General features: G+C 39.5%; 1 protein-coding gene across 2 annotated transcripts in view; it reads right to left on the bottom strand.

The window, feature by feature from the left end:
- Positions 1-13,878, bottom strand: part of LOC129827462 (protocadherin-11 X-linked-like) — a 355,317-nt gene that overhangs the window by 272,294 nt on the left and 69,145 nt on the right. Inside the window, exon 4 of one of the 2 annotated variants that reach the window (XM_055888347.1) lies at positions 10,398-13,207. The exons of the other annotated variant lie outside the window; for it this stretch is intronic. Within the exon in view, the coding sequence (XP_055744322.1) occupies positions 13,124-13,207 (84 nt within the window). The 3' untranslated portion in view covers positions 10,398-13,123. Of the gene's footprint in view, positions 1-10,397; positions 13,208-13,878 lie in introns of those variants that run through there. 2 annotated transcript variants of the gene reach the window in all.

The following is a 13,878-nucleotide window of genomic DNA, read 5'->3' as shown; positions in this document are numbered from 1 at the left end:
TGATTCTGAGAAATTAATTGTTAGAACAAGAACATTTTCAAACACCCGGACGTTGGGAAACATAGCTCAGGGGTGGCAACCCTCCTGGAGAGAAAGCAGGATTTTCTTCCAGCACTATTTTTAAGAGTTCACCCACATTACAAAATACAACATGTTTTGTGTCCTTACCTTGAAATCAGTCGATGGACAAGGAGACTATGATTGGAATACCGACTGGCATAAAACATGAATATGTCCTGTGCTGTGTCTTGGTAGAGTGGTGACACTCCCTGGAACATGTCCCATACAACTTTCCCCCTGAGAACAGGGTTCAATCCCTGTTTCCGACTTTCCCCCTGAGAACAGGGATCAATCCCTGCTTTGGACTTTCTACCTGAGAACAGGGATCAATCCCTGCTTTGGACTTTCTACCTGAGAACAGGGATCAATCCCTGCTTTGGACTTTCTACCTGAGAACAGGGATCAATCCCTGCTTTGGACTTTCCCCCTGAGAACAGGGATCAATCCCTGCTTTGGACTTTCCCCCTGAGAACAGGGATCAATCCCTGCTTTGGACTTTCTACCTGAGAACAGGGATCAATCCCTGCTTTGGACTTTCCCCCTGAGAACAGGGATCAATCCCTGCTTTGGACTTTCTACCTGAGAACAGGGATCAATCCCTGCTTTGGACTTTCCCCCTGAGAACTGGGATCAATCCCTGCGTCCTACCTTCCAACTTTTTCTAGCATTAGCCTGTCTCCCTACAGTATCTAATTACTGTCTGAATAAAGTGTCAAACTGCTGGGATTATTGTTATTATTTTTTTAAATATATTAGCTTACTTAAAATGTCATCCCCCACAAATCCCAAAGTATCAAAGTCATCACATTTTGAGTGTTCATTTAATGTTCAAAGCATACTGAATACACCTGACCTATGGTTCTTAATTAAAACAAATTCCACGCAGGTTATATGCCTAAGCCATGTCAAAATATGTAGAATTGCAGGAAATGTGTTTTAAAACAGTATAGTTTTCCCTCCCTCTAGGGGTTGTGCTAGAGGGGAAAACGGAATTCACATAGCAAATCAAACTCCAAGCTTTCTTCAAAAGCATGGCAGCCCTGTTAGAGACTTCAGGACACTGTCTGCATGATAGATTGCTGACAGATTACCCAGTGTACACCACTTCAAAGAGGATAAAATGAAGCAAGACTTTCAATGTAAACAACCCTGAGCTGCTCTTTTGCTCTGCCATTCCTTTGGATTCAGATGTGGTGGGCTACAGGACCAGTCACCTGGCAGTTAACATGTGGCACAAAGCACAACAAAAAACCTTTAAAAAAAAAGCTCTCTAAATAAAATGTTGTGTTCCTCTATAAACATGTATGTCTGAAACAGTTTCCTGTTGAAGATTAACGTTCAACCTCATGTTTAATGCGTTTAAGCAGAACATGGTTTCCCGTTTTCAAAGGAAAATCTTGTAAATCTTGTTTATCCGTACGACAACCTGAAATGACAAAACATTGAGAAAAAGCAATCTAGGACTGACAAATTAGATTAAACCTTACAGCACCTAGGATGAGGTTACAGTCCACTGCGTTCTAGGCTTACAGTTATTAAGCCATTCCCCAAAAATGGCACAAGATACACATGTGTAACAAGAACACAATAACATGAATAAATTGTTGTTTCAAAAATAATTTCTATGTAGTTCTCTTCGAGATTATAACATCAGTGGTAAATGAATAAACCAAGACTTCCTACAATCCTCCACACACCAAAAGAACCATTTCGTAAGAGTAATCATTACACACACCCAATATACCCTGCAGTGCCTATATGTCTGCTTTAGATAATGATCAAACATGGAACAAACTGTTGTAACAGAAATCAATGCTGCTCAGATTCCTAACCATGGAAACACCTCATTTAATCGACAGAATTGTTTTTAATGAAAACAACAATCTCGGCTGTAGAAAACACTCCACGTCTCAGAGAGGGAGAGAGTAGGAACTCACTCCTCTCTGGCTTTGCCACTGATTTGATTGTTGAACACACACAAAAGGTAAGACGGCTGCCGCAATGGGGATGATTGAATTATTCAGTTTGGCAGAGATTTCGCAGCAATTGTGTGGAGTGCCTTGAGTGGAGAGAGAGAGAGAGAGAGAGAGAGAGAGAGAGAGAGAGGGAGAGAGAGAGAAAGAGAGAGACAGAGAGACAGACAGAGACAGACAGAGAGAGACAGAGAGACAGAGAGACAGAGAGAGAGAGAGAGAGAGACAGAGACAGAGAGACAGAGAGAGAGAGACAGAGAGAGACAGAGAGAGAGCGTTCTCGTGTTTCCTGCTCCATTAGACAGCCACATGCATAAATAGCCCACTACAGACCGTCATTAGTGATGCAGCTATATAGCCTGAGCACATCATTCTCAAGATCACAGTTACCACTCTGCTAATTTTCTCTATGCTCCTGACACCCCTAGAACAATGAAAGCTTTATGAGCAGAACAAAAAAAAAATAGAAAGAGATTTACATTCACTACATCCAACTAACTATGTGTTGATGAAAAGCTGAGGAAAAAATGAGAAATTCAAGAAAACAAAGATAATTATCTACAAGTGTAATTGGGTTGAAAACTCTTTCAAATTGAAGAAAACTTGAAGCTGAGCCAGGGGCTGGTCTGCCAGATGGACTGCTGACAGACACCACGATCTCATAGAAGAATATACGGGTCAATGTTAGTGTAAATAAATATTGGTTTTGACTATTTATAGCAGAATCTCACTAATGTAATACTGATTTATGTGACTGATAATCAAATCAAATCAAAACGTCACACATGTCGAATAGAACAGGTGCAATTAAAAAACAACAATGCAATTTAAAATATGTATATTTTTTACTAAATAAACTAAAGTTTAAAAAAATTATACAATAAAATAACAATAACGAGGTTATATACCGGGGGTACCGGTACTGAGTCGATGTGCGGGGGTACAGGCCATTTGATTAATTGTTCAGCAGTCTTATGGCTTGGGGGTAGAAGCTGATAAGGAGCCTTTTGGTACTAGACTTGGTGCTCCGGTACCGCTTGCCGTGCAGTAGCAGGGAGAACAGTCTATAATTTGAGTGGCTGCAGTCTTTGACAATGTTTTGGGCCTTCCCCTGACACTGCCTAGTATAGAGGTCGTGGATGGCAGGAAGCTTGGTCCCAGTGATGTACTGGGCCGTACACATTACCCTTTGTAGTGCCTTACGGTCAGAGGCCGAGTAGTTGCCATACCAGGCGGTGATGCAACTGGTCAGGATGCTCTCAATGGTGAAGCTATATAACTTTTAGAGGATCAGGGGACCCATGCCAAATCTTTTCAGTGTCCTGAGGGGAAGTCCAGGATCCAGCTGCAGAGGGAGGTGTTGAATGCTGAGATGTAATCAATGAACAGTCAATGAACAGCATTCTCACATAGGTGATAATTTTTCCAGGTGGGAAAGGACAGTGGATTGCAATAGAGATTGCGTCATCTGTGGATCTGTTGGAGCCATATGGGAATTGGAAGCGGATGATGGTGTTGATGTGAGCCATGACTAGCCTTTCAAAACATTTCATGGCTACAGTCGGTAGTGATTTAGGAAGGTTACATTGGTGTTCTTGGGCACAGGGACTATGGTGGTCTGCTTGAAACATGTAGGTATTACATACTTGGTCAGGGAGAGGTTGACAATGTCAAATGTGTCAATTGCCAGTTGTTTCGCGCATGCTCTGAGTACATGTCCTGGTAATTCGTGAATGTTGACCTGTTTAAAGGTCTTTACTCAAATTGGCTACGGAGAGTGTGATCACACAGTGTTATCTGGGGCAGCGGGTAGCCTAGCGGTTAGAGTGTTGGACTTGTAACTGAAAGGTTGAAAGGGTCAATTCAGGGATTTTATAAGGTAAAATACATCTGTAGTTCTTCTCCTGAACAAGGCTGTTCCTATGCTGTCATTGAAAATAAGAATATGTTCTTAACTGACTTGCCTAGATAAATGAAAAAATGATTTATGCTTCAGTGTTGCTTGCCTAGAAGCATAAATAGCATTTGGCCCGTCTGGAAGGCTTGCATCATTCAGCAGTCGAGAGCTGGGTTTCCCTTTGTAGTCCGTAATAGTTTGCAAGCCCTGCCACAACATCCAACGAGTGTCACAGCCAGTGTAGTAGGATTCAATCTTAGATCTCTTTGTGACCCTTTGCCTGTTTGATAGTTCGTCTTGAGGGCTTATTTTAAGCATCCGGATTAGTGTCCCGCTCCTTGAAAGTGGCAGCTCTAGCCTTTAGCTCGGTGCGGATATTTTCTGTAATCCATAGCTTCTAGTTGGGAGATGTACGTACGGTCACAGTGGGGACGACTTTGTCAATGCACTTACTGATGAAGCCGGTGAATGAGGTAGTATACTCCTCAATTCCATCGGATGAATCCCAGAACATATTCCAGTCTGTGCTAGCAAAACAGTCCTATGGCTTAGCATTTGCATCACCTGACCATTTCCGTATTGAGCGAGTGATACTTCCTGCTTTAGTTTTTGCTTAGGTCGGCAGGTAGGCTAGTGGTTAGAGCATTGGGCCAGTAACCAAAAGGTTGCTGGCAAAAATCCCTGAGCTGAGAAGGTAAAAATCTGTCATTCTGCTCCTGAACAAGGCAGTTAACCCACTGTTCCCTGGAAGGTTGTCATTGTAAATAAGAATTTGTTCTTAACTTACTTGCCAACTAGGTAAAACAAAAAAGAAAGTCATCCGGGGGAAAGAATTATGGTCAGAGTACGGAACATTACAGGGCTGTTTCCTACCGTTCTACGACAGATGCCGGAAGCTGACGCTGTCATAGTCCGTGTGGGGTCAGACGACGTTCGGAACAGCTAAAAATGAATTTTAATGAACTGAAAGGTTCCAAAAAGCAGCCAATTATTTCAGGTCGTTGGGCCGTGGGTGTAAAAGATTCAGTAGGCTACTGGCAACACACATCTTGTTAAAAGATTACTGTAGCTCTGTTGGAATAACTTTGATAGATAGTTTTACAAATGTTTACTTGCAGAGGACTACAGGGGCGAAGCAGTTACTCTTAGCAAACAAGTAGCAAAGTTACACAAGCTACTGGTGACCTACTTTGGGAATACACAGTCATCTACTTTTTCTTTCTTACTACCCCAGTGGTGGATCTGGTGGAAGTGTTTCGCCGCTGTGTCGACACTCTACACAGCCTACTGGCTGACACTCTGCAGGGTTCCCCCTGAAGGGGTCTCCCCCTTCCCTGGAAAATGGAGTTAGTAGGATGTTCCTGGATTACTTGGGGGATGTTCCTGTTCTTAATCTTACCAACCAGCCAAGTCAAAAACTTCCACGGTGAGGAGACTCTGGCAATGGGGGCATCCTGTCTCGGAGCTCTACGGACAATTCCTCCGACATCATGGCTTGGTTTATGCTCTAACATGCACTGTCAACTGTGGAACCTTATACAGACAGGTGTGTGCCTTACCAAATCATATCCAATCAATTGAATTTAACACAGGTGGACTCCAATCAAATTATAGAAACATCAAGGATGATCAATGGAAACAGGATGCACCTGAGCTCAATTTTGAGTCTTGTAGCAAAGGGTCTGAATATTTATGTAAATAAGGTATTTCTGTTTGTTATTTGTAATACATTTGCAAACATTTCTAAAAAGCTGTTTTTTCTTTGTCATAATGGGGTATTGCGTGTAGAGAAAAAATTATAGAAAAAAATATAATTTAATCGTTTTTAGAATAAGGCTGTAACGTAACAATGTGGAAAAATGAAGGGGTCTGAATACCTTCCCACTGTATATATATCTGTTTTATATACATTAAGGGGTCCTACAATTCTAAATCAAATAGCTAAATAATCCATGGTATGACCATCTTAAAACAATTCCATATGTTAGCGTAATGGAAACCCTTTTAACCCCTGTCAAAAAAAAAGAAGACAAATCTGAACAAAAAAGTTTGTCACTAAAAAAATATGTAACATCTGTACACTTGCATAATTAAACTTTTTAAAATTCAATAAAATCTCTTGAAAAACATTTCATTATTAAATAATAATGCCACAAAACATAAGAAAGCAGAGGAATTACCATGCAATGTTGGTATTGTTCCCAATTGTATATATACACTACCATTCAAAGTTTAGGTTCACTTAGAAATGTCCTTGTTTTTGAAAGAAAAGCAAATTTAATGTCCATTAAAATAACTTCAAATTGATCAGAAATACAGTGTAGACATTGTTAATGTTGTAAATGACTATAGTAGCTGGATTTTTAATGGAATATCTACATAGGCGTACAGAAAGAAGCCCATTACCAGCAACCATCACTCCTGTGTTCCAATGGCACCTGGTGTTACCTAATCCAAGTTTATCATTTTAAAAGGCTAATTGGTAATTATGTTCAATTATGAAAAATGTCGTCCTGATTAAAGAAGCAATACAACTGGCCTTCTATGTACCCGCAAAACACCAGTCTCAACGTCAACAGTAAAGAGGCGACTCCGGTATACTGGCCTTCTAGGCAGAGTTGCAAAGAAAAAGCCATATCTCAGACTGGCCAATAAAAATAAAAGATTAAAGAACACAAAAGAACACAGACTATCTGCCTAGAAGGCCAGCGTCCCGGAGTCGCCTCTTCACTGTTGACGTTGAGACTGGTGTTTTGCGGGTACTATTTAATGAAGCTGCCAGTTGAGGACTTGTGAGGCGTCTGTTTCCCAAACTAGACACTCTAATGTACTTGTCGTCTTGCTCAGTTGTGCACTGTGGCCTCCCACTCCTCTTTCTATTGTGGTTAGAGACACTTTGCGCTATTCTGTGAAGGGAGTACTGTAGTACACAGCATGGGACGAGATCTTCAGCTTCTTGGCAATTTCTCGCATGGAATAGCCTTCATATATCAGAACAAGATTTGACGAGTTTCAGAAGAAAGTCTTTGTTTCTGGTCATTTTGAACCTGTATTTGAACCCACAAATGTTGATGCTCCAGATACTCAACTAGTCTAAAGAAGGACAGTTGTATTGCTTATTTAATCAGGACAACAGTTTTCAGCTGTGCTAACATATTTGCAAAAGGGTTTGCTAATAATCAATTAGCCTTTAAAATGATCAACTTTGATTAGCTAACACAACGTGCCAGTGCAACACAAAAGTGATGGTTGCTTATAACGGGCCTCTGTATGCCTATGTAGATATTCCGTTAAATATCAGCCATTTCCAGCTACAATAGTTATTTACAACATTAACAATGTCAACACTGTATTTCTGATCCATTTGATTCTATTTTAATGGACAAAAATAAGTACATTTCTAAGTGACCCCAAACTTTTGAACGGTAGTGTAGGTTTGCACCAGTTGTGTTAGTTCTCAGTGAAAAGATAGCATTTAGCAAGTGATTTACCAGGTTTACATAAAGCTATTTATAGTAGTTTGACATTTGCATACCCTCTCTCTCTGTGAGGATGTGCATAGTCTACTGTAGTGATCCTCTTTTCACCAAGGACGTACTTCCCTCAAGGGAATTGATTAGCTTCACACTTTTTGAAATATGAAGTAACTTTGATAAGCAATTAAATAGTTTATTTTGCTTCTGTGTTTCATGTGTTTCTCTAGCCTTTCAAGTGCACTGTCAGATTTAAAACCTACAACGAGGCATAGTTATTATCTCTGGTTGGGTTCATCGTTAAGATCTCTGGTTGGGTTCATAGTTAAGATCTCTGGTTGGGTTCATCGTTAAGATCTCTGGTTGGGTTCATAGTTAAGATCTCTGGATGGGTTCTTAGTTAAGATCTCTGGCTGGGTTCATCGTTAAGATCTCTGGTTGGGTTCATCGTTAAGATCTCTGGTTGGGTTCATAGTTAAGGTCTCTGGTTGGGTTCATAGTTAAGATCTCTGGTTGGGTTCATCGTTAAGATCTCTGGTTGGGTTCATAGTTAAGATCTCTAGTTGGGTTCATCGTTAAGATCTCTGGTTGGGTTCATAGTTAAGATCTCTGGTTGGGTTCATAGTTAAGATCTCTGGTTGGGTTCATAGTTAAGATCTCTGGTTGGGTTCATAGTTAAGATCTCTGGTTGGGTTCATCGTTAAGATCTCTGGTTGGGTTCATCGTTAAGATCTCTGGTTGGGTTCATCGTTAAGATCTCTGGTTGGGTTCATAGTTAAGATCTCTGGTTGGGTTCATAGTTAATATCTCTGGTTGGGTTCATAGTTAATATCTCTAGTTGGGTTCATAGTTAAGATCTCTGGTTGGGTTCATAGTTAAGATCTCTGGTTGGGTTCATAGTTAAGATCTCTGGTTGGGTTCATCGTTAAGATCTCTGGTTGGGTTCATCGTTAAGATCTCTGGTTGGGTTCATAGTTAAGATCTCTGGTTGGGTTCATAGTTAAGATCTCTGGTTGGGTTCATAGTTAAGATCTCTGGTTGGGTTCATCGTTAAGATCTCTGGTTGGGTTCATAGTTAAGATCTCTGGTTGGGTTCATCGTTAAGATCTCTGGTTGGGTTCATCGTTAAGATCTCTGGTTGGGTTCATCGTTAAGATCTCTGGTTGGGTTCATAGTTAAGATCTCTGGTTGGGTTCATAGTTAAGATCTCTGGTTGGGTTCATAGTTAAGATCTCTGGTTGGGTTCATAGTTAAGATCTCTGGTTGGGTTCATCGTTAAGATCTCTGGTTGGGTTCATAGTTAAGATGTCTGGTTTGGTTCATAGTTAAGATCTCGGGTTGTGTTCATGCCTTTAAATACAGACAATGAGGTATAGTTAAGACGTCTGATTGTGTTTATTGTTAAGAGCTCTGGTTCTGTTCATGCCTTGCAATTGAGTTGGATTCTAACAGTATTATGTTATGGCAAACCATAACAGACAACATGGGATTCCTTATATATACACAGTATATATATATATTAATATTCTTACATAGTTATACTGTAGATGTGCACTTCAAAAGTCCTGTTTGTAGAATATTTCCATCATAACTTCTATTTAAAACTGTTCCTAATGAAAGATCTAAACTGTTTCATTGTTTCTTCCCTGTAGTCGAGTTACGCAGTTACAAGAAAAATAACGTTTCATATTTTTTGCAATTTTTTCCCCTCAGGCTGAACTGATGAGCCAATTATTATTGTTTGTCCAACTAACCAATCCAGCAACACAGTATTTGTGAAGGGCATGGCCCGTCGTTGACCTAGACAGTACAATGTAGAATGACAATCTTACCAAAAAATTACAAATCATCGGATAGATGATTTCAAGGTTATTTTTAGTCTTAATGGGCTTCTGTTATAAGTAGAGGAAATGCAGGGAAGCTGGATAGAGTATAATATAATGAAGGAAGGACAGACAGACAGTATAATATAATGAAGGAAGGACAGAGAGACAGTATAATATAATGAAGGAAGGACAGACAGACAGTATAATATAATGAAGGAAGGACAGACAAACAGTATAATATAATGAAGGACAGACAGACAGACAGTATAATATAATGAAGGAAGGACAGACAAACAGTATAATATAATGAAGGAAGGACAGACAGACAGTATAATATAATGAAGGAAGGACAGACAGACAGTATAATATAATGAAGGAAGAAACAGAGAGACAGACAGTATAATATACTGAAGGAAGGAGAGACAGACAGTATAATAGAAAGAAGGAAGGACAGACAGACAGTATAATATAATGAAGGAAGGATAGACAGACAGACAGTATAATATAATGAAGGAAGGACAGACAGACAGTATAATATAATGAAGGAAGGACAGACAGACAGACAGACAGTATAATATAATGAAGGAAGGACAGACAAACAGACAGTATAATATAATGAAGGAAGGACAGACAGACAGACAGACAGTATAATATAATGAAGGAAGGACAGACAGACAGACAGACAGTATAATATAATGAAGGAAGGACAGACAGACAGACAATTTAATATAAAGAAGGAAGGACAGACAGACAGACAGTATAATATAAAGAAAGAAGGAAGGACAGACAGACAGGATAATATAATGAAGGAAGGACAGACAAACAGTATAATATAAAGAAGGAAGGACAGACAGACAGTATAATATAATGAAGGAAGGACAGACAGACAGTATAATATAATGAAGGAAGGACAGACAGACAGACAGACAGTATAATATAATGAAGGACAGACAGACAGACAGACAGTATAATATAAAGAAGGAAGGACAGACAGACAGACAGTATAATATAATGAAGGAAGGACAGACAGACAGACAGTATAATATAAAGAAGGAAGGACAGACAGACAGACAGTATAATATAATGAAGGAAGGACAGACAGTTTAATATATTGCAATGAGAAGGTCCAACGTCCTGATTAATAAGAAGAGTCATGGGAAATGTGCAATACAATGCAAAAAAGACTTTAATAAATTCCAGAAGCTCACACATACATAAACAAAACATTTATATACACTTTTTCTTCACATAATTGGCAAATCAAAGTTAATTACAGAGTATGTAAGAAGCATATTGTACTTCACATTGAATTCAAGTGAGGTTGGTATTTCATAGTCATCTGTCTCCCTTACAGAAGATAAAAAGCTGTCTTCTCTCATGTATGTTTTTTTCTCTTTTCTCCCTAAGATCAGTTAAATCACATGATGATTACAGTGCTAAGATGCTCTGTATAGTTCACACTGCGGTTCTACTCAGTAGTAATACATTTGATACCGTAATTACATCCGGTACCTTCTCCGGAAACGAGTTGGATCATTAGGAAGGTATCGTATATGTGCCACACATACTGTACATACAGCTTCGTCTACCAAAGCAGTCTCGTTATAAGACAACCATTAAACATCAGGACTATTAACAACAGTGCTAACCCACCAAGCTGTTTATTAGTGTAGTATTGAAGATAGTAATTAAGATCAGGACATAACCACGATGAATGACTCCAAGTGTTTACACAATGCAGCAGAGGCATATATTTGTGTGGATACCAAACCAGAACCAAAAGGCGTATAATATTGAAAGTGGATTGTAAAGATTATTCTGTCTTCACCTTATTGATGTTAATAAATTTAAACCTGCTGAATGCTGCTTGTACGACCACTTCTCATTGTAGGTGTTTAATGTTTATCTCTCTTAATTTCACTTGAATAAATAATGCATTGATATAAATAAGTGCACAAAATCAAGTTTGTCTTTTTTGTTCTTCTTGCTTTAAACCAACCAAGTGGTATCAACGAACAGCCTGAGTTTTACCACTTGGAACCATCATTTGAAATATGTAATATTATATCTCACAGGTTAAATCGGCTCTGACTTGTGGGATCTGTCTGTCTGACTCTAGTACACGAAGGTTAAACCATGGTGCTCTACTGTGAATCTGTTTATCTGACTCTAGTACACGAAGGTTAAACCATGGTGCTCTACTGTGAATCTGTCTATCTGACCCCTATACACGAAGGTTAAACCATGGTGCTCTACTGTGAATCTGTCTATCTGACTCTAGTACATGAAGGTTAAACCATGGTGCTCTACTGTGAATCTGTCTGACTCTAGTACACGAAGGTTAAACCATGGTGCTCTACTGTGAATCTGTCTATCTGACTCTAGTACACGAAGGTTAAACCATGGTGCTCTACTGTGAATCTGTCTGTCTGACTCTAGTACACGAAGGTTAAACCATGGTGCTCTACTGTGAATCTGTCTGACTCTAGTACACAAAGGTTAAACCATGGTGCTCTACTGTGAATCTGTCTGTCTGACTCTAGTACACGAAGGTTAAACCATGGCGCTCATCTGTTTAGTCCTACATAGAACAGCTTTTGATTATGAACAGAGCCTTTCGGGTCCCTTGTGATTGTGGCTCAAAGTATTAAAGTCATCCTCTCTATTATGAGGTACAATTCCCTACTGTCCTACGGTGGCAATCAGCAGACACGGTCCTCCTGGTCCTGGTAAATCACCACAATGTGGTGTTCCAGCCCAGTGGGCCATGCATATTAACACTAGCCACACTCTTCCCTACTAACACCAGCTGTGGTGTTCCAGCCCTGTGGGCCATGCATATTAACACCAGCCACACTCTTCCCTACTAACACCAGCTGTGGTGTTCCAGCCCAGTGGGCCATGCATATTAACACTAGCCACACTCTCCACTACTAACACTAACGGTGGCACTGTAAGTCTATGGGACGATACGAGGCGATCATTGACATAAAGGTACATAGACCCATTTGCAGTAGGTCTAGCTTGCAGCATTATACATTGCCAGTCAGTATATCCACGAGCCCAAAAATAGCAAATTCAATGGATTAAAAAGCAAGGGGAAAAAACAACATAACAACAGACAGCAGGAAGGTCAAATTTGAGTCAAACAAGAAAAAAACAAAATAACAACAGACACCAGGTATGTAAACTTTAGTCAAACAAATGAAAACAACAAAATAACAACAGACACCAGGTATGTAAACTTTAGTTAAACAAGAAAAAAACTAAATAACAACAGACACCAGGTATGTAAACTTTAGTCAAACAAGAAAAAAACTAAATAACAACAGACACCAGCTATGTAAACTTTAGTCAAACAAATGAAAACAACAAAATAACAACAGACACCAGGTATGTAAACTTTAGTCAAACAGAATCAATCAATATAAACATAGTCAACTCTGTGATAAATATACATAAATACATATAAACATATACTTAACAGAATAAAGTACAGAAGAGCTGTTCATTGTATTTGTACTGTATGTTTTTTATACATGGGGGTGGGTCATATCGTGAGTCATCGTCTCGGAGATAGATATAATAAGAGATACTGTAAATGTGTGGCTTTCTATAAAGTATTTCAAACCTCCTACAGGATTCACAAGGAGAGTTTTGTCAAGTTTCAGGCAGGCAACAATGTGTCTTCATTTCTGTGAAAATTATTCAAGTTCTACTTTTCTTTTTCCGGCAAACAAAAATTAAATAAACCAAATTTGACATATTCCTTTTTGTTGGTTGGTGTTTTGAGGATGTGGAGACTGTATAGTATGAGATTTACCTCTTCATCTGTGCCTTCCTCCCTCTCTCTCTCTCTCTCCCTCTCTCTTTCTCTCTCTAGGTTACTGGCAGCTAGAGATTGATTTTTATCCTGTGGCAGCGAGTTGTACCTGAGCCACAGAGTGTGTCATAGAGTGGTGGTTTCAGTGCCGTCTCCTGTAATATAGAGAGACAGACAGATATAGGGAGATTGAAGTTACAATATAATCCAGATCTGAGAAGTCTAATCTGTAGTAGCTGTTAAAAACTCTATTACACTCGAACGGTGAATAAAAATCTCTAGATCATTTGTATTCAATAAGAGAGAGAAAAAAAAGCATTCTTCAAGGTACAGCTGACAATCAGGTACGATTTCCTTGCCAGAAGAAGTCCTTGAAGAATACTACATAAGAGCATAAGCTTGTGCATTTTACTGTGATTAGCAGAGCATGCAATTCTCTTCAATAGATTTAGCTCCAAATGTGTAATTACATCCACCACCCTACTGCAACACTTCGTTTTAACCCTGAAAACAGCATTTTGTCTCGTACTTTAGTCCTTACTCTGGCATCCCTTCAGTAGGTCTTCTGATAAGTACAGGTCTGACATTCACGAGGTCTGCGCCAAAACTACAAGAGACACGTCTGCCGATATCTGAATCGTCATGTTGAATCTGACCTTGTGCTGCTGCTTACATTAGGCCTACCTACAGTATGCATATTGATTATATAAGCAAACGCCTAAATCAGCTGGTAAGAGGTGATACAACAGACCTCCCCTCCCGTCCCGTCCGTCCGTCCCCCATCTACTGTCTACTGGCATCACAAGTCATTACAGCAGGTTGGTTA

The sequence above is a fragment of the Salvelinus fontinalis genome, chromosome 29, assembly GCF_029448725.1.
Source record: "Salvelinus fontinalis isolate EN_2023a chromosome 29, ASM2944872v1, whole genome shotgun sequence".
NCBI classification, from domain to species: domain Eukaryota; kingdom Metazoa; phylum Chordata; class Actinopteri; order Salmoniformes; family Salmonidae; genus Salvelinus; species Salvelinus fontinalis.
Note: the sequence above shows the minus strand (reverse complement) of the source record. Positions and strands in the feature narration are given on the sequence as shown.